This window comes from Aquila chrysaetos, chromosome 5 (assembly GCF_900496995.4).
Source record: "Aquila chrysaetos chrysaetos chromosome 5, bAquChr1.4, whole genome shotgun sequence".
NCBI lineage: Eukaryota > Metazoa > Chordata > Aves > Accipitriformes > Accipitridae > Aquila > Aquila chrysaetos.
In genome coordinates this window covers 41410329-41431405 of record NC_044008.1, presented here as the reverse complement: position 1 = coordinate 41431405, position 21077 = coordinate 41410329, and the positions used below count along the sequence as shown (strand labels likewise).

Here is a 21077-nt window from a genome sequence, read left to right as displayed (position 1 = left end):
ACCGCCGTCTGTGGGCAGGCAGGGGCGGCGCACCGCGGCGGGCGAGGGCCGCCCTCGGCTCCCTGAGGCGCTGCTCGCTGCCCTCGCCTCGGCGGGCCCGGCCCGGCCCGTCCCGCCTCCCCTCCCCTCGCCTCCCCTCAGCGGCCGCTGCGCCTCCCCGCGCCGCGCGATCGGGGCGGTACCGGCCGCCCCTCCTCCCCGGGGGGCGGGGGGGGAGGAAGGGACGCCGCGCCCCGCCCTAGTCCGGCACACGGCACCGCGCAGGCGCGGCGGCCATTTCCGACGCAGCGGTGGAGGTTTGGGCGCGGCCGTAGCGCCCGGTTCTTGCCCCGCCGGCCGGGACTCGCTCGCCCTCCGCGGCCGATCGGCCTCCTCTCGGCCTGCCGTGAGTGCGGGCGGGCGGGCTGGGGGGAGCGGGGCGCGCCCCCGTGCGCGGCGGGAGGCGGCCAGGCCCTCGCCTTCGGCCGCGGTGAGGATGACTCTGCACTGCGGGCGGGGGGGGGGGGGGGGGGGAGGGCCGGGGTCCGTGAGCGCGGGGCGGCCGGTGCCGGTTAACGGGCGTTGTGGTGTCTTGCAGGCCCGCTTCCCTTCTGCCCGCAGCGCGTCCCCGGCACGATGGTGAGTGGTATTTCCCCGGGGCTTCGCTGAGCCGCCGGTCGCGTCGAGTCACGGCCCGGCCCGCCGGCGGCGCGGGCGGGTCGGCTGCAGCGTGTGGCGAGGCGAGGGGCGGTCGCGCTGCGGAGGGGCCGTGGTCTGCCCCTGCGGGGCCGGGGGCGTGGGCACAGCGGGGTCCGTGGGCCAGGCCCGCGCGTGTGGTGCTGGCGGCGTTACTGCCGTGCCGTGGGTGCCAAGCTGAGGTCACGAAGCGACCGGGGCCCTTTATATGCGGGTCGGAGCACGGCTAATTTTAGAAGGTTGCTTTCTGACAAGAGAACGATGAAAGTTAACCAGCTATTGCTTTTTACAGTCTCGAAGATATGACTCCCGAACTACCATATTTTCTCCAGAAGGTATTTTTTAACCCCACGCTTTCAAGTAAACTCTGACTATTCTATCCAGCCTCTCAAAACTTAAGTAATAAACTGCTTGTACAAAGGTTGGTTGTTTATAGCCTGTTTCCACCTATATACGTATTACAGAAATCCTATCTACCCACTAGAAGTAGCGCCCAATTCTGTAAGGACACCAAGGGCCCAAAGTGGCAACTTCCAAATTCATTCTACTTCAAGCAATAATGAGACCGTGCCCCATTACTGAGTAATACCACCTGCCACGTTTTTAAAATAACTTGAGCGAATCTTCACCATTCATCTTTTGTTTGAGTGCGGATGGATTTTCCTATTGTTCCTCCATCCCCCCGAGAATGCATAATATCCTGCTGGTGCAATCACACCTCTCCTTGTTATTCTTACACATGCTGGAACAAGTATGTACAAACCGTGTTTTCCTTTTTTTTTAGATGGGATGGACTCAAAATCAAGTATTAAATATTTTCTTTGATTGTTGAAAATCCATTTTTGCTCATATTACTGCAGCAGAGAGTTCTGTAGATTTTATTTTTTTGTAAAAGAAGGGGTTGTTTCTCCACGTTGGAGATGCCCTGTATTACCTTATCAGATTTGTGGATTTTCCTTTTCTGACTCCTTCCTCCTTTTCAACCGGTTAATTTACTATCTGCTGGTAACAGACTGAAGAAGTCAAGACTAGGTCGTACAATGAGCATCCATCAGATTCTTGCAAATTTAAGTCATCTTGCATACTTTGTCCTGTTCAGTGTTACTTTTTTGATGTTACTGATTTAAATCCTTTCCTAGGTCGCTTGTACCAGGTTGAGTATGCAATGGAAGCAATTGGACATGCAGGTACTTGCTTGGGAATTCTAGCAAATGATGGTGTTTTGCTAGCAGCGGAGAGACGCAACATTCACAAGCTTCTTGATGAAGTGTTTTTCTCCGAGAAAATATACAAACTTAATGAGTAAGTTGAAATGATGATCAGATGTCCAGTGATGTTATCAGTAACAAAACACTGCTGTTATTCAGACATTTTAGCACTGAACCCGGTTTTATTTTATTTGAAGTGTTAGTTTCTTTTTGTTCAGCGTTTTAGACAGGTATGACTGTTTTGTCATTGTTCGCTTCAGTAGTTCTTCTAAAGTAGAAGCATTGCTTTTTTTTTTTTTTTTTAATCTCTAGGAGAATTTTCTAGGTGAAATAGCCTGTTTGTTGGTACTTCCCTGTACAAGGTAACGTTATTGCAGCAGTTAAGAAAATTGGGAATTCTCGGTTTCACAAAATACCATTCGGAGGGGGGCAGAGTAGAGAATGCACACCAAAATTACCATGCTAGTTCAGCTCAGCATCCTCTTCTAAGTCTTTGGTTTTCTTTTGTGATTCAAAGAGAACAAGATAGATAGGTAAAACACACCTTGGGTTTCTTTGCCACAATTGTAGCAGAAATGATATAGCTCCCTATTACAATTTCCTTTTTAGCTCTCTGGAAGTTAAATTTGTGATGTCAGAGCGAAGAGTGTTACATATTATGCTCTCTTGCCTATAAGGGAGGTAGAACTTCATCCCTGCCAGAAGGTGCACATGAAACACGAATAGCTTTTCATCCTATTAGCCTCCCATTCTGTGTTGATCTTGAAAGCAGCTAGAACTGTAGGAAGTACAGGATTTTTAAGGAGACAGTGTAATAGCAGACTGGAGTAGTTGTCTAGGCCAGCCCTTCCATCTTCTGAAAAATGTTTACATTCACTTGGAAAAAATAATCTGGATTATTTTTCTCGAATCCTTTCTGTGTAGTGAAAGCTTGGTAGCAATATCAAATTGGGCAAAAGAGATCTTAAATTAAGAGCTAACGAAACAACGAAGGATGTGAAGCACTTGCTTTCCTTATGATCAAATCAAGATTAAGTTTCAGTTACACAAATGCAGTGTGTCAGCCAGCAGCTTCCACTGAAGACCTGTCACATCTGTGTGGCTCCTTCAGTATTCTGGTGTGCTGTGTCAGGTGGCCTCCAGATAGGCACTTGTATGTAGCTAATGGCTCTTGTGAAGACACTCAGGACTTAATCATCTTTGGCATGATCCTTTTCTCAGAACTATATGTGTAACTGACATACTGACCTGCTTACTTTTTGCTGTCCACCTCTGCTCTTACAAAGTGGTTAGATATTATTTTTAGCGTACCCTAAAGGCAGGAGCGGGTGAACCTGTTTTATATGGCAGCTATGTAGTTTTGATCAGAAAAGCCCAACAGTAGGCGTTCTGTTGAACCACTGTCTGAAGACATGTCTAGTTGTTGAAGATTGATAGGAATGCAGTTAATTTGTATGCTTTTATTGCAGGGATATGGCTTGCAGCGTTGCAGGAATAACTTCAGATGCCAATGTTTTAACAAATGAACTGAGACTGATTGCGCAGAGGTAGGTCTGCTGATAGTTAACATGGTTTTACTTGCCTGTGCTGTCAGATTCAATTCTGGTTATGTATTAAATCAAAATGAATGTGTATTTAGTAGAGCAGAAGTAGGTTGTTTGAAATAAAACGGCTAGATAGAAGAGGCTCCACCTTAGGAACTTGTTTCTTGTTAAATGTGGTACAGGATACTGTCAGCACATCAAGTTCTGAAAACTGTTTTTTTTGTCTTTCATGCTAGATATTTGTTACAGTATCAAGAGCCCATTCCTTGTGAACAACTGGTAACAGCACTATGTGATATCAAGCAGGCTTACACGCAGTTTGGAGGTAATGAAATGTGATGAACCATTGTGCTTTTAAATGTCTAAAGAATGATTCTGTTACATAATTTGAAGCATCTGAGTCTCTGGACAGTTCTACCAAATTCTTCCATGGCAAAGTTATACTGAGAAAAACAATAGCCAAGTTTTAGAAGGGAATGGGTAGTCACTGTTATGGTTTTGCTACTGAAGGTGCTACTTTTTAGCAATTGAGGAACTGATGGCTGAGATTCTGGCCTATTGCATAGAATGCTTTGCACGCTCTTGGACTTAGTGAATGCCTTCAAAAGACCAGCAAAGAATTGTTTGTAACCTTTCAACGTTTTGGGCCCATCCAGCATAATGGCACAATGAATCACAAATGAGACTATATGTAGGGGTATCAATAGCGTAACACTTCAAAAAATACTATTTCTGTGGATCAAGAGACATGGTGTTCTAAGTAGTGTTCCTTAGTACATGAACTGATGATTCTGGTATTTTACGTATATGTAGTGTGAAAGAATGACCTTTTTATGTACCTGGCTTTTGATGCTGTTAAGCTATTCACTTCAACAGCTAAGCTACATACTTTAAATATTAAGTTTTGATTTAAAGTCCTGAGATGAGAAATTGCAATTTGTGGAGACAGAAATGAGCTGCTCTTAGGGTTAAATGAAATAAATCTCTGCTGCCCCCCCTTCCCCAAGACTTAGAAGGAAATGCTGGCGTGCTTATCTCAAGCAACAGAAGTGCAGAACAGTCTGTTAAATCCTAGTTCACAGGAATAGATTTGAAAAAAGAAATCAAAGAAAATAATTGTCACTCATGACCAATCTTGTTACTAAATTTAGATTGCTAATAGCCTTCTTTTCAACAGGAAAACGTCCTTTTGGTGTTTCATTGCTCTATATTGGCTGGGATAAGCATTATGGATTTCAGCTGTATCAAAGTGATCCTAGTGGAAATTATGGAGGGTGGAAAGCTACATGCATTGGGAACAACAGTGCTGTAAGTTCTGGATTTTTTCCTCTCAAAGTCAAGCAAAAAAAAGTGTAAATTGCACTGTACTAATTAAACTGAGTTGTTGATTACTAGTGCAGAGCAGAAATAGATAACTGTAGAAACACTGCTGTTACTCATGTATTGATATTATCTTGCAAAAAGCAACTGTTTGGTTGATTGCCCAAAGATACCATTTTAATTTCTGTGAAATTTATAGGCAGCTGTGTCAATGCTAAAGCAAGACTACAAAGAAGGAGAAATGACCTTAAAGACTGCACTTGCATTAGCCATTAAGGTTCTAAACAAAACCATGGATGTTAGTAAACTCTCTGCAGAGAAAGGTAAGCAGTTTGCTAATACGGGATAACACCCTTTGCTTAAAAAAAGAAAATGTAGCAAATGTACATACACTAGATGTGGTTGACTGGATTTTCAGTTGTCATGTGAAAAAAGTTTTCAGAAGATGCAGCAGCTCTCAGCCTTAACCTTTCTAAGAGGCACGCAGATAGCTTAGTTGAGGATGATCCACCTTGGTCAGCTCCAGGGGCTAGACCACAGTTTAGGAATCGTAGGCTGTATTGGCACAGTAGCAGAAATGGCGACGTGTCTGGTAGAAGAATCACTGGAGAGGTATTAACGTGCTTGTGTATGCTGCTGCAGAAAAGGACTGCTGCCTTCTGGCTTGCCAGTCAAGCTTCTTTGCAGAGGCAGGACAAGAGCCTTCTGCTTCGTTGTCAGTTGTAACCCCAAATCTTACCCTTATGATGATTGCTCTCTCTAAAGGACAAAATGTAACGCCGCTGTCTGTTCCATATGTTTCAGTTGAAATTGCAACACTGACAAGAGAGAACGGAAAGACAGTGATAAGGGTTCTGAAGCAAAAGGAGGTGGAACAGTTGATAAAACAACATGAGGAGGAGGAAGCAAAAGCTGAACGTGAAAAGAAGGAGAAAGAACAAAAAGAGAAGGATAAATAGAATATGAAATCAAGTGTTCTGTAGATAATATAGGACCTGCTTCAGTAAAAGATAATCTGGGTTTCTGTTTTGTAGAAGCCTACAGCTTATGCCATGGAGGACCCAGAATTACTTTTGATGAACCAGGTCCTTAATCACCATTCAGATAATTAGTTTACTGCTCCTTACATTGACCAATAATTGCTTTAATTCTTGAACACTTTATTTCTTTCATCTTCTATTTTTTATTATGGAATAAAATTTAAGAAGAATAGTGATGGGTGTCTTTATTTCCTCAGTAATGCCTGGATATGCACAATCTTGAAGGATTTAATCGCTTTAAACCATTAAAACAAGGTATATGCTAGTTGGTAAAGAACAAATATGGTGTTAGAATTGTTAGCGTTTTGTGTGTATGTGTGGGTTTTCCTTTTAAAGTAGTGAAAAGGGCTCTTAAGTTTGAAAAATCATTTCACAAATACAGAATTAAAGTGTGCTGGCATGCCAAGTTTTAGTTTTGGCCTATTTTGTTCTATAACGGGCTATGTCAAACTGATGGTCTTGCAAGCAGTAGTGTTTTAAACAGGCCCTGTAGCAAATGTGTTCAGTTTATCATAGCCTTTCATGAGTGCATGTGTTTTCTAAGAAATTAATCATATAACACTAGCTGTATTCACACAAACTAGAAAGACATTTTACAAAGGCCACATAAAAATGTTAAGCTATCTTGTCAAAATACAAATAGGTAAATAAAATAGTGCATGATTTTGGGCCATGTTGACTATTTTACATTTTGTCCTGAAAGGAAATTGAGAGGTTTTATGTTTAGTGTTGCTGATACTTCCCCAGAGAATTCTGTTCCCTTCTCTGACAGACAACAGTCTAGAAAACTAATCAGTTAATCACTTGAGAAATCATCGTATTTGTGCATGAATTAGAAATGACAATAATTTTTGTTCAGATTGTCCCTATACTGAATGCAAAATAATATGATTTTCAGATTAAAAAAAACTCTTCTATTTCTGAAAAAAAAAAAAAAAAATCTGGAGTTAATAGAGGAGATGAAAACAAGTTACTGAAAATTATTTTGCACCCTTTATCAAAAAGTTATCAAAAGCAAACTGAAAAACTCACTTGAGTGACATGCTTAAATGAGAGGCCTTACCTGCTGAATTTCAACTGTGACACTGGTGATCCAGCACCTTTTTGCCAACCCTAGATTGTGTCTGTCTTGTAGCTTTTTGGTTTTGTTTTAGGTTTTTTTGCCCCAAAGGATATCCGGTGTTTACAGGATTTAATAAAACCATTTAAAGAAATGGAGTGAATCCATAAAGTGTTCTATTATTTTTAATCTATCCGAGACATTTTTGACTGATACAATGTACTTTGTCAACATGGCCAGAAATTACCCTTAGTCTCAACAAAACCCATTTTTGAGCTCATTGCTGTAAGATTCACTGTTGAGAACAGAGGGAAGGAATCTGACTTGAGGTGTCTGTGTTGCAGCTTGCGTAGATATACGGCACTCACTTTGGCAACCTCTGTGCAGAGAGCGGTGTGGGGTGGCATGGGTTCTGTGCAGGCTGCAGGACCTGCTTGTTCATTTTCTAAGTCTCAGTGCAGGCCAATTGCTTTAGTCTTTTGTACTGAACTTGGACAATACTTTGTTAGTATTTAAATTTTATAGCTAATAAAAGTTAGACTTGAGTTTTATTTGCACCTTGTGCAACAGTAGATCTTCCAAATAATAACATAGGAATGATATTTCACGTAAGAAGTTCTGAATAGTTGCAGACAACATGCAAGGGGTAAGTTTTAATCTCCATTATAAAGGGTTGTATAAATACCTCAAGCTCCATTTTTATGTAGAATATTCAGTGCTCAATCTTCTTATTTTTTGATACCATGAATGCAATATATCAGCATCTTTTGCAGATTTCTAGATCACTGATGATGGTTATACAAGTACTTGGAATATACCCTAAAAGCAGCAATGCCAAAATGGAGTTTTTTCTAACTTCTCAAAGATCACTTGAAACAGAATCTGATAGACTCCAGCAATGCTTTCTGTCTTCCAGGAAACCATTAGAGCATCTGAGTCTGGGTTCATCAATGTATATAAGTCACGCAAGGCAATTTGTTTAGTATACTAGTAGAAGTATTATTAGATAGCTTAGGATATAGATTTATAAAAATATTTTTTCTTAAGTGCTTCTGTTTCTAACAAAGAGGGGATAACAAATATATTTGGATCTTTGTTTAAAGAATTACCAATAGCATTTCTTTGCCAAACACTGCATCATTTGTTGGTAAAGGAGAACTTTATAGATACTGTAATAATCAAAGGTCAGTATGATTTAAATAATTTTCTGATCTGTACTCCATTGTGTATTGAAGCATTGTGATAAGTTGTGTAGTTGTGCTACATTTTAAAAGATCTATTTATTTAAAGGTTTTGTTTACCCAAAGTAAAAGTATTGTCAAATAATTTATGAGTATAATCTTTGAACAATAATCAATTTAATTTAAAAAACGCCATCTCTACTGAGTGCCATGAATAGCTGATTGTGAGATGAGCCTCAGTACTGCCTTGGCATAGGCAAGTAACTCTAGCTGGCACTCATATCCAAGATGTACAGTAAAGTTCTGCTAAACTAAACTTAATTTCTGGTTCTTTTCTGCATTTGAGCCTAGGACAATAAGCAGGTGCTGGAGATCTTTTATTGACTAGAATCTTCCTGGGACATCCCTACACTAATGCAAGTTCCTTACCTGTTTTTCCTAGAAATAGAGCAGTGTTTGACTGCATAGGCCTAATGTGTTGATTCTGGCTTTGTGTGTTTTAAAAAAAAAAAAAAAAAAAAATCACCACTATCTGTGCCTTTCCTGGGAGTGGTTTGGGGATAAGTCGTAAGAACAGAAAAATGATTTTGGCGATACATTTGAGTTGTCTTTGCTAATCAAAATGATCTTCCTGTTCTTTGTATGTTTTTTTTTGGTGTACGTAGTGTTTACGTAGAGTTTACAGTGTATTACATAAGTATTTCAAATATTTAGCTATTGCTGTGGATTAAATGTTATTTTAACACCAGAACTTCATGTGGTGCTGTGGAAGGTGACAGATTTTTCAAATTAGGTAAAAGTATTTACTTGAAACTGTTTGCATAATATGATGTTAGTAAACTTAAAGACTGGATAGTTTATATCTCACTTGAATGCATGATAGAACTTGTTAGGGCAAGTATTCACAAACAGATTGTCCTAATAAATTGTAATGTGTTTTGTTATTCTAGGTAGTTTAAGAGATAATGAAACTACTGCTTCTTCAGTAATACCTGTGCTGTCTCTTGCATCTGTCAGTGTTTAAAAAAGGGAGTTAGCTTGTTTTCTAGATGACTGTATTCTGTTCAAATAAAGTCAAATTAACTTCTAAGACTGCTTCTTATGTGACTTACCGTGTTGTGCGCTGGAAGACAGAAGGTTCCTTTAGGTATGCTTCCCTATTCACCCAAATATTTTCACTTGTCAGAGTTATAAAAGAACCCAAATTAAGATGATAAACAAAGGACTTTTAATGTTAAAATTGACTCCTGCTTCTGTTTTGTTATGCATTCCCAAAGTAATTATTTATTTTTCTGTTCATAATCTTAAAATTAGAGAAAATACTTCACCACTATGTTGTGAGAACAAATATATTAATGATTACAAGGTGTTCAAATTAGTGGTTTTAGAGGCCACAGAACTGTATGTGATACATAGGTAACATAGCTAAGTGTATACAAGACATCTAAGTCCAAGAAGTTAATGCACTCGGGTACGTCATACATTAGAGAAATTAGGTACCTTCAGACTAGATGAGATTCCAGGACTGACTTAAAAGTCATTTTCTTTAAAGAATATTTGCCATTACAGTTTTCCTTAGTAAAAGTTGTCCTCGTTTTCAAGTTTTAATTGCAGTTATTTCTGTTACAATATGAAAACCTGCTAAAATAACCTGATCTGAGAGCACCCTTCACTGGTTATATAGCTCTTGGCTTTAATCTGGAGAAAATTCAGCTTCACAAAAATATTTTTAGAGTATTTGATTTTACAAAGAGAACTGAGCAGCTTGCTATTTTAATCTGTGATTAATTTGGCATTTGGCTTTCCAATTAAAGTACTCTTCAGTGCACAGTGAAAGCTGCCATCAGCCAATTTACTGGAGGTTCTCAGAACATACTTTAGTGGGGACCTTCAGATGTCAAGTCCTGCTGAGAAGGACCCTTTGAAAGATAGCAGACATTACTCATGTAATTGTTTAGGCTTTCACTTAATCATAAATATTAAACTTAACATGCTGCTGTTAGTATTAACATTTTGCTCCAAGTTCAAAGCAGCAGGAAAAAATGGCTTCTTATTTATAATAACTACTGTTTTCTAAACCAATAATAATACAACGTAATTAATGTGTGCCAGATGATGCTACATAAAATATTTAGCAAAATGTTGGGCATGTAACCGAGACAGTTTAATCCTTTTATATCTTACAGCATCTGTTTTGCCTAGCTAGGACCCAGCTGCAAACAAATTCATAGTTATGTAATAAAACCAGTTTGCTATGTTCTGCACATCCGAATGGCAACTATGTTTAACACTGTTAACTAGACATGATGGCTCCAAAATGCATTTACTGCAATGCACACATACGCCGTGAACAGAAATTACGTGATAACCTTAATGTTAGGAACACCAGGTGCAATGCAGTGGTGGACCAGTTGTCATCAAAAACTACAGATTTGCAGTTTCTAGTAGAAACATTGCCCAGTAATTTTTGGAGCATTCAGAAAACATTAGAACTCCAGTGTATCATGAAAGAATAAAATAGGGGGGGTTGTGCCATGCTTTGGGCTAAAATAAATTTTAATTTACTCTAAAATCTTGGGTTGACTACTGCATACACACTGAGCATTTCAAAATAAGAGTCACACACTGCATCCTTTAACACATATTTCGATTGTGGAGGACATGCAGTATACAAATGGATTCTCAATATATAAAATGACCATATTTACTGCAGAGCATTCAAATCAATACAACATGTCACTAGAAGTGTGCTGGAAGAAACTACTGTGTAAGCAGCCTTTTTTCGGATGGCTTGTACTGACTGCATTATGTCTTGCACAGATGTGCACATCCTAAATATGGCTGTAGGATAAGATGATACAGAAAAACAAGAGTTTAAAAATTAAGAAAGGGATTGAAATTCTTAAGTACTCTGCTTTGGTCGTCAAAAGATTCATGATTTACACAAAGAGATGCCCTATTTTTCTATAAAATAAACACTTGGTATGAAAGAATTTTTATAATTGACAACATGCTTAGTGAAGTTACTACTTTGGGTAATGCTCATTTTAGGAAGGTACAAAGTTTCTAAAATTATTTGAATTGAATAAGGTCCATTTTTCTGAGGAATCTGGTATCTAGCACTTTTCAAGTAGCAGCTGATTAACACTGTGTAAAGCCGTTTAGCCCTTCTTTCCAAATCTTTTCTCTCTGTGAAAATCTTAAACAGTACCTTAAATGTAAAAGATGCATTAATGCCAGCTGCTTCTATTTTCTGTGGCAATGTGTACACTGTACATTTCCATTAGGGTGATTTAAGAAAAATCATTAATTATATTTCACAGTTGGTGCATTTAAAGTTGTCTTTTATAACTTTTTATTTATCTGATATAGAAAAAAAAGGTGTTGGGGTTTTTTGTGCAGAGTATTCATGATCTATGTTATATATCTATAATATACATAAAGATGGAAATATCCTAGGTCTTTTTAGCTTGCATCAGCTTGCTTATTTTTGATTAAAAGTTCCAAAACATTCTGATTTAGAAACGTAAAAAAAACCCAACCCTACTGAGTGTTTCATATGTAATGGCAGTTAAAAATTAGTTTAGTATCTTCCTTTTCACTAAAATTCACTCAAACTTATATACCCCCCCCCCAAACATGGTTTAAAAGAACCAAATGTCGACCCAGGTGGATGTACCATGGTTATTTAACGCTTCCGTGGCTGCTGCCGCGTTTCAGCGAGGCACGGCAGGTCGCTCGAGAGGCAGAAGCAGTGACCCCAGCTCACCACCTACCTAGTCAGCACCTGCGCCTCTGAAGGAACCTTTTCTTTAACTGTGGAAGCGGCGGGACGGCGCCCCAGGGGTGCCTTTGGCTACAGTGCTCTGTGGGATGGCTACAGCTTTCCCTCCGAGGTACCTGCTAGTTATAGCTCCTTCCCGTAGCACCTGCCTCCCTCACGGGGAACTTCTCCTGACAGACCGCGGGGGAGGCGGTGGCCGTCACCCGCCCGAGGCAGGGCCGCTGAGGCACGCAGCCGGCGGTCAGCTGTACGATTGTCCGGCCAGCCCCACGCGGTGCCGGGCCACGAGTCGGTACCTCCGGGTCACCTCCGGGACTGGCTACCGGGAAAAACGACCCGCGGACGACGCCTTGCCGAGGCTGCTGCTGAGGGTCGCGCCGCCGCTATCCCCCCCCCCGTCCTCTTCCTCCTCCTCCCCCCCGCCCGCAGCACGCCAACCGTTCTAACGGTTCCCGCCGCGCGCGCTCTTCTCCCGCCCCTCGCGCCCCCTCATGGCTTCCCGGCGGGGCGTGGCCAGCGCCGGCCGGCAGGAGCGGCGCCCCGTCCTCGCCGCGGGATTCTGAGGCGGCGGGGACCGTGCCCCAGCCATGGCCGAGCTCGGAGCCCGCCTGCGCCGCGGCCGCCCCCTGCTCCTCTTCACCTGCCTCTTCGCGCCTTTTCTCGGCCGGTCCGGAGCCGGCCCCTCCGCCCGCGCCCCTTACGCGGGTAAGGCGTCTCGGAGCGGCCCCGTGTGGGTGAGGGTCAGCCGCTCGGGAGGGGCGGGTGGCAGGCAGGCGCTTCGGCGGGAAGCTGGGAGGGTGTCGGAGGCGGGATGGGGGGGACGACGACACGGTCAGCTGGGAGTTATGAGCCCCCTTGAACCCCGGCTTTCGTGTAAACCTGTCGTTGTGCGGGGCGAGCTGGCCGCCGGGGGTCGGGGGAGGTTGTACCGGAGCCCAGGGGTCCGCCGGGCCGCCGCTGCCTCCCCTGGGTGTTCCGGTGCTCCGTGTGCAGCCCGGCTCCGGCGGGCGGCGGGAGCGCGGGCGGGAGGAGAGCGCGTTTCGTGTGGAGAAATGAGGCGGGTTTTTGCGTGTGGAGGGGAGAGGCTGCCGGGGCTGAGACGGCCACGCGTCACGCTTCGTTTTCCACGCCATCAACTTTTGCCGAGGGGAGGCTAAAATGAGGCTGATTTCAGGGTGAAGCGGGGTTCTGGCGGTCGCTGAGGAGTACTGAGGTAGGGATGGCAGGACTTCTGCTAGTTTTTAAAAGAAACGAACGTGACCTACAGAGACCGTGGTCAAACGGGCTCGCCAGAGCTGCCCCTTTCGCAGGAGAGGGGAAAAATGCCTTTACCAGACTACGGCTTTTCAGGTGCATATCAGTCTTGACTACCACACGTTTCACTACGCAGTTACGCTTTTTAAATGAACATATAACGCTTTGAACATTTGAAGTGTCATAGCTTTCAATTTTTCCTCTGCTCGCTGATTCAGACGAGGTACAGTCGTAGATTTGTGGTGCGTGCTCTTTGCATTTGCAGCTGCTATGGAGGTAAATTTACAGAATATGTTTTAATAATTGCAATATCGCATATGGATCGGGCTGCACGTAAAAATGCCCCTCTGAAGAATTTATAAAAAAATTCTTTTTAGTTTGGTCATGCATTATTTCTTTGGCTTCAAAAGAGTCAGTCGTAATTCAATCAGGATGTAACTTGCAGAGTTGAAGGATGTAAAATAGCATGTGAAGCTGAAGTGTTTATAAAATTACAGAAAGATTAAAGGAGCAGAACCAATGCTCTTTCAAATAATTATTTAGGAATAGTTATTTCAAAACATGGCTTTTGTATAATTTATGGGTACATTGCGAAGAGTTTTGCAGAACATCTTGAAGTCATAACAGCAATATTTACAAGCAGAAAGGAAATTAATGAAAAATAAAATTGACCTTTTAATATCAGCTCAAAATTGAAAAAAATGATTGTAAGTACGGTTTAAGGAAAGTAAATTGTATTGAGGTCTCGGTTTTAATTCAACATACAAAAACTCAGTCTGTTATTGCTAAATGTGATTTAAAAGATTATTCTTGGTCTCTATTTGGAAAAGTAGTGTTTTTCATCATGACAGAAGATATTACTATGTGAAATTATTATGTTACATTATATAACTGTATGGAATTACCTGCAGTCACGTTAAGCCAAATTTTGCCTTTTGGCACAAGCCAGCAGTTTGACCTCATTATGAACTGATCGTGTATAGTGAGGATAAAATTTTCTTTTCACAATTTGTTTGCTCTAAAATAAAATGAAATTTGCTATTAAGAAGATGAAAAACATTATAGCTCCCTATTACTAAAATATAGGGCAAACACAAATAATAACCTAAATCAGAGTATCATGTACGTACAGTTAAAATTATTTTAAAGGCATTGCTTTGCCTGTGGTACAGTAATCATTTTAATGAGTAGAAGTGATTTATGGATGTGACTTTGTTTTATCATACTTTAAGAGTGCTTGTAAATGAATTTGGTGTTTCCTTTAGTTAGTTGTCCGGAGGTGAATTAACCCTTTATCCTGGATAACTGATTTGACAAGACAAAATATGTGCTGATTTAAAATACAACGAAATTATAAGTTTTGTTTGTTGCTCTGAATCTTAGACTAACAGGTGAGACTCAAATGCACAAACTGAATTGAGATTAACAACCACCTACAGCATTGCTGTGCCAAGCTGCAGACCTGTGACAGTGTTTCCTTGGGAGTTCATACACCCAAACATTTTCCACTCAGTTTAACAGATTGGAAGCTGCAAACCTTCCTGCTTGTATGGGTTTCTTGTGATTTTTCTCTTAGAATATTTTGTGCTTTCTTTAGAGGTTCTTAGGAAGAAAAACATGAGCGTTGATCTGTGGAGAAATATCTGTGCTGATTTGTAGAAGGAACTGTGGAAGTACTTGTATAGTTTCCCACTTTTCAGAATGATAAAACCTGATTTTTGTATGATAGTATATGTTCTGAAATCTACTCTGCATCTGGTTTTGAGCAGAGTATCTGATTTCTAAACAGAGTATCTGATTTCTATGAGGCATAGGATTGTATGTTCCAGTGTATCTAAGACTGGAATTGAGCTGCATGAGCAAAATGCTGCTGTGGCAGAAGGTAACACCAGTGCGCAACTTCTGCAGCACCCAGGGCTGCACTGGCAACTTGTGAGAAGCCCGAGGCCTGTGTCTTATTTGCATAAAAGTCTTATTTACATAAATTGTGGATTTGTGTTTACTTCCATGATGCATACCTTCTAAATCTATACGAATAAATGGTTCTACTTTTAAGATCCTACATACTTGTTCTTCCTTTTACTCCTTGCACTATCCATACTTGTATACACAGTTTTTGCTGCTTGCATTCAACATTCCTCAGTGCTGTCTTCACAGTCCATCTTCAGTCCTTACTGACAGTCAGTGAAAATGATGCAATGGTTAAAAATGGTGTAAAGAGAGTTGACAAAATCCTGGATCTGTTACAGAAAAAGTCCCCCTGGCTTCAGAGTGAGCAGAATTTTTACCCTGAGGCAGCCTGACGTGAGGCAGCCTTTTCTTGTGCCCTAGCTGTGGGGCAGTGAGAAGGATCACAGTTCTGTCTGCTGAAAGCTGAGAGGAGAATAGTAGTGTCAATGAACTCATGAGGAAATGCTGTGCCATGCCACAGATCTGTATTGTTAGCGTTGTAGGTGGCTGTTAATCAGGAGACTACTGCTGGCAATAGCTTCACTATAGAGTTCAGGAAGCTCTTTAGCATATTGTGTGTATTTACGATAGAATCCATAGCACAGGTATTCAGAAAGGAATGGTTTGTGCTCCAGTTAGCTCTTAATCTAAAGACTATCAGCCCCTAGTTGATCGTATCTGTTTCTTGATTAGTTACAAACTACGTGGCAGTATATTATGCTGTTATTAATCAAACTTGTAAATGCCTTCATTAATATGGGCCATAATTATCCCTTGATGCTAAGCTATTGGGGGATAGCTTAGTTCTACTTTTCAATTATCAAGCTGGAAACTTTAATCTTTTAAATTGGAGTTGAATGTCAGAAACCTCTTCCCTGGTTTCTATGTGCAGGTCTTGTACCTCTGTTCATATTGGTAGGTGCTAAGCAATATTGGAGTTCAAAATCCTTGATAGTTTCATGTCCACAATATGTCATTTTATTTTGCTACTGGTTGGCAGGAGATTGATGTGCTAGGTAAGAGAGAAGGCAGAAATCGTCCGAATAACTTGAAAGTCCCAGAGTAAACAAAAAATCATAAAAGTTCCTGCAGCAGCTAGCAGCTGCCAGGCATGCATTAATACACAGTGATAGAAATACAAGGCTGTCACTTTTGTACTCTCAACCTTTGAAATCGCAAGACAACCTCTGAACAAAAGAAAGCAAAACAAATTTGCAAAAAAACTGCCAACAATAAATCGTCAGGAATAACCACCTTTTCTGTGCTCATAGTAGTGGTGGGCTTTGGCTTTATTTTTTGAACAGGGGAGAAAAAGATACTTGCAGGAAGTACAGAATGTAACAGCTGGCTTTCCTGACTTTTGCTCCGTAAATTGAGTAGAGTTAGTAATCCTGTTTTGACTTACAGACATTCTAGTAAAGGTCATTTTGATCTTTCTAAATACTTACTGTTAACTAAATGCTTGACTGTTAGTGATTGGATTCTTGGCAATTGCTAAAGCATAGAAGGAAACGTAGGCAAAAAAATTGAAAACAGTACAGAAAGTATGACTTACGATCCTTTTAAAGGGGCGGGGAATCGGTACAGAAATAAAACTTCCATTTTATTCTTCACTTAATATATTACATATCTTTTCTGCTTAATGAAGTAGAGGTGGGAGATTCTTTAAAATGTAAAGGGAGGATTAGACAGAGATCTGTGTAGTTAATATTGAACATGATCTTGTTCTATATTTTCCTGTCTGCTGCAATATAAATATGACTTGCAGTTAGAATTTTCACCGGCTACCAAATATTGTGTTGCGACTAGATTTGTTTGGGGAAAAATTGTAAACTTAAAGGAGGAAAAGCACTGATGCTCACTGTAGAATAAGTTAGTTAGTAGGAAGGATGGCAACCTTTTTTTTTTCCCCTCAAAATGATCACTGAACAATTTTTAGGGTAAGAGTTAAACAGTTACCATTGTGCTTCTAGACTTAAAAGTGCTTACATTTTACATGATTTGTGACAAAATATCACTTAAAAAAATCACATTATCATCTTGATAAATATACTAGTGTACTGAAGGCAGGTGTACTGTATATATTCATTCACCTTCCTGGTTTATAGGCAAACTATTAGCTGTATTGTAGTTTGTAGTAGTTAGATCTGTGGATAACAGTCTATATGTTATGATAACACGCAGTTAAAGAATCTAATGTTAACTACAAAGTATGTGTGTTTTGCCATGTTTATTGCTCTTGGTAGTGTTCTTTTTCATTATAGTGGTATATGATTATAAATCTGCATTAGTAATACATATTACTTCTGAATCTACATCTTAACATTAAGCTTCTAAAAAGTGACCCTTTCCCTTCTCCCATGGATCTCTTTTGAGAATGCACCAAGTAGCGATCCAAAGAAAACCTGAAATCATTAACACTCAATTATATAAATTAGAAAATGCTTTGCACTACACTGTTTAAAGTATAAGGACCAGTGTTATACCTGCAATCCCGATGTGGTTCTTAGACACTTTATCTAAGGAAGTGCAGAGGGATGTAGAGTTCAGAGAAAGTTTATTCTTTGCAGAAACGTGGACTGTGATGTTCTCTCATTTAAAAACAACCCAAAATTTATGAACAGATATGAGGTATATATAGCTGTAACACTAATTGTTTCCCTGGTAATTCTTATAAGAAGAATAATGCTGCTAAATCATATTAAAATGCTAAGAAATTTCATCCCATAATGGTACAGTAAGAAACAATGTAAAAAGACAGATTTTTATGAAAGAATAACACTTTTGTAATTTATCTGAAGCATTTTAAAGGTTTGCCATTAGCAGCACTAGTGAAATTTTGACTTGAGAATGTTAACAAAATGAATAGGCATGTCCATGTTTTGTCATGCTATTCATGCATCCAAGACTCATGTAATGCTTCTTCTTCTTTTCTAAATAGCTCTTCCAAAGTGCTTTTATTTAAGTTTGTTAAATGTTTAGGGAGGAAATGGCAGAACTGAATTTTTAAATACAATTTTGTCCAAGGTCAAGTGTTTAAGTAGAATTTCTACTTATCATTTTGTCAAAAGTGTGTTCCAACTACTTCAAAGTTTAAAAAAATTGAATCATTAGTCTGCTTTGTGCATAAATGTTCATCTGCTTTTTGCAGAGTTCAAATTTCGACCATCCAGCATTTTCTCATGTGATTTAGGGGTTTTTGTTGAACTTGGAATCAAGATGGAGTGAGCAGAGAAGAGTTTCAGGTATAAATTATAAAATAGACCTTGTCTTTGGGATTTATCACTGAACAATATAGAGAGCAGACTTTCATTTAGACTGCAGAAGTTACCTGACCTCAACAAAAGTAAAGCCACACAAATACAGGCATGCTTAGAATTGCCCTTCAAAGGCTACAAATCCTCTAAGATTTTTTTAGTACAGTGAGCTAGTAGCAGGGGTGACTGCTTCCATAATCCCTTGAGATTTGTACTCTGGGTTGTTTTTTTGCTAATCTTGCTAGTCATAGGTTTTAACCTCTTTCTGTTTTTCTCCAACCAGCATAGCCAGTCTGCTGCCTTAAGCCACTCACTGTAGTTTACCACTTTTCCTCTCTTCTGTACCTTTTTTCTACTTGCCACCAGTCTTCACGGTTTTTTAATTGGTGGCAATACCAGTAAGTAACTAAGAATTACATCCTTTATCATAATTTTAAAAGCATGTAGACACAAGGACAAAAGAGATTAAACACATGCAGTCTGTGTAACAAGTGAGCCGAGTGGTCCTATTAAATAAAATATGGGAAGGCAGGTGTGCTTATTTATTTTATTTTTGCTGACTCTTAAGATATTGGTACTATCTCCAGCCTCCTCATGGACCTCCCCTTTGTATAAGCTGCCTCTTAAAGAACAGTATGCCCCAGCTTATTAATAAACACAATAAACTAGAAATATGAAAAAGTGTGGATATTTCTGTGGTAGGAAAAAAAAAAGAAAAAATTAGTTGAACTATACTGTTAGTAAAATATGGTCATATTAATAAATCAGTGAGTAAACTGTAGGTCTGAGCATAAACATTTGAAAAAATTTCTGTAAGTATATAAAAATAGTTAAGGAACATGTTTCCATTTAGCATAGCAGAGAAGATACTGTGTTTTAAGAGAAGCTTAATCTGGAAACGGCATGTACCCTGAAGATGCTGTATCGCTGTACAGGAGGTCATCTTACAGGAACACAGAAATGGTGAAGGTGCAACTTTGCCTCTGCATTGCTTCAAGGTCAATTAATGGAGAGAGAATACCCAGCTATACATAGTCATTCTCAAATTGTACAAAAAATTCAGTTGAGAGTTGTAACTGTAAAAGGGAAATGTAATTAATGCTAATACAAAAATCAAGCATTTATGAAACATTATGCTGAAATACGCACAAAACCATTCATAATTCAGGAAGTAGGGATATAGAAATAGAGAAATTAAGTTGTGTCTTCAGGAAGCATTCTTTTGGATGTCTGTAAAAAGCAGGACTTGGCAAATCTGTGTATAGTTACAAATAAGAAAAATTCTTTGGCTAATGAGGATACACTGAACCTAAGGTATCAATAAAAATAAATATATTTTAACCTAATAGCTGTGAAGGTAACCTGTGTGTGTAACATTCTGTTGCTGGATCCTTTTTGGCAGCAATTCTTATGTCCTGTGTGTTTTCATGTATCCAGGTATGCTCAGTGGTACAACACAAGTTGCCCATCAGTTCTTTGCTATTACACAACCCACATGTCAACAATCTTGAACTGGAAAGATGTTAAATTGTAGAGCATGTACAAATACTACATCTCAAAGAACAGTGGGTTTGTGAATGAATGAAATACACTGTGAACAGATAGATTTGTATTTTGAAACAGAAGGGTGAACTGTATCAAAACCCAAATGCTGACTTGGCCTGCAGCAAGAACCATTCAGCAGCATGTTAGTGTATGGTAACATCTGGAGGGAAGAGGAGTCCTGCTGCTCCTGCTTTACTGCTCTTATTCCTTAAACTACATTCTGCTTTTGCTCCTACTATAAAATTTCAGGGAAAATCGAGTTAGTATTCATAATAATAGTTCTACTGGACTGCCATAAACCTGCAGTGCAGGAGGCAGGGAATTCTCTTGTGGTTTGGGTGTTTTGTCTGAAGGATCTGTATGTAAATGTGGCCTTTTGCAGTGCAGTAGAAAGCAGCTGCTGTCACAGGAGCACTTTGATGAATGTGAGGGAAGTTAAAAACTTACGTTGCCTTTGTTGTCTAAGCTGCAGTGGTTGCAGTTACATAGAACTAGTTTAAGTCCATCTAAATTAATGGCTTAAATGGTGTTAGCCAAGTCTCTGCAACAAATGCAAGCCATCAAACTGTTGATCAGATTTTGAGGTAGATTTTGCAAGTTGTGTTGAAATGAGAACTAATACACTATGCAAGTATGATGATACCTGACATAACTGACAATTTAGTAATCCCAGTCAATTCTAAAATTTGAGTCCTCTTCAATGTCTAATAATTTCTGATTTACCAAATGTTGATGGTAATGAGCTTCAAATAGAAATTGTTTATATTGCCTTTAATTTATGCTTTTGTTTCCTTTACCTTCTTTTATGAGAAAGGTTAAATACCATCGGTGTTTCTTCTGCATGCATCGTTCACTACTTTATCTGCATCTGTTATGTTCACTAAATTCACCTCCTCTCCAAACAAAATAATGTTAATCTTTTAAATCTCTCCTTGTATGGATGACTGTCTCTGGTTTTAATCTGTTTATGACATTCTCTGCTGCTTTTCTGTTTCTGATCTATCTTTTTTTAGAAGCATGCTGTTAGTGAGCACATCATTTCTAGAGAGGTCATGCCATACATTTATGTAATGGTATAATATTTAAAATCTGCATTAAAAAGAGATGATTGTGAATATCTTTCTTTGGTTTATTCTGTCCCTTAAAATAATTGTTAGGTCTTTTTTCAGCAGTAGTTTCAGTCAGTTTAAATCTCATCAGTGAGTAGTAAAAATCTTTGTTTAGAGCATACCTTCGTGTCTTCGGGTGGTTGCTCTGAC

The 21077-nt window shown here is 39.9% G+C and overlaps 2 protein-coding genes across 13 annotated transcripts in view; both read left to right on the top strand.

Moving 5' to 3' along the window:
* Positions 1–226: 226 nt before the first annotated feature.
* PSMA4 (proteasome 20S subunit alpha 4) lies at positions 227–9118 on the top strand. 4 transcript variants are annotated; one of them, XM_030015608.1, is made up of 9 exons: positions 227–385; positions 578–618; positions 968–1010; positions 1815–1977; positions 3353–3430; positions 3664–3752; positions 4605–4735; positions 4947–5070; positions 5552–9118. In XM_030015608.1, exons 2-9 carry the CDS (start codon positions 616–618, stop codon positions 5704–5706), a joined length of 786 nt encoding a protein of 261 aa, XP_029871468.1. In that variant the 5' UTR covers positions 227–385; positions 578–615; the 3' UTR covers positions 5707–9118. The 4 variants fall into 4 exon arrangements, with proteins under 4 accessions (XP_029871468.1, XP_029871472.1, XP_029871471.1 ...); XM_030015609.1 differs by having other exon boundaries at positions 358–469; XM_030015612.2 differs by lacking the exon at positions 578–618 and having other exon boundaries at positions 244–385.
* Positions 9119–12288: 3170 nt separating this feature from the next.
* The window catches only part of LOC115341402 (neuronal acetylcholine receptor subunit alpha-5), a 22006-nt gene continuing 13217 nt past the window's right edge, over positions 12289–21077 (top strand). For 2 of the 9 annotated variants that reach the window (XR_003923386.1, XM_030014302.1), the window contains exon 1: positions 12289–12517. Coding sequence is in view for 5 of the 9 variants with exons in the window: in XM_030014302.1 (XP_029870162.1) it covers positions 12400–12517 (118 nt within the window). In the remaining 4 variants the exon portion in view is untranslated. Of the gene's footprint in view, positions 12518–12566; positions 13026–14866; positions 14949–18167; positions 18262–18301; positions 20403–21077 lie in introns of those variants that run through there. The other 7 variants (XM_030014301.2, XM_030014307.2, XM_030014304.2 and 4 more) reach the window with 6 other exon arrangements.

What these genes read in the sequence shown, in the direction of transcription:
- PSMA4 (XM_030015608.1), top strand. An exon ending in GGCTTACACGCAGTTTGGAG is followed by an intron (nt 3,753 to 4,604) that starts GTAATGAAATGT and finishes TCTTTTCAACAG; the next exon opens with GAAAACGTCCTTTTGGTGTT. An exon ending in GCATTGGGAACAACAGTGCT is followed by an intron (nt 4,736 to 4,946) that starts GTAAGTTCTGGA and finishes TGAAATTTATAG; the next exon opens with GCAGCTGTGTCAATGCTAAA.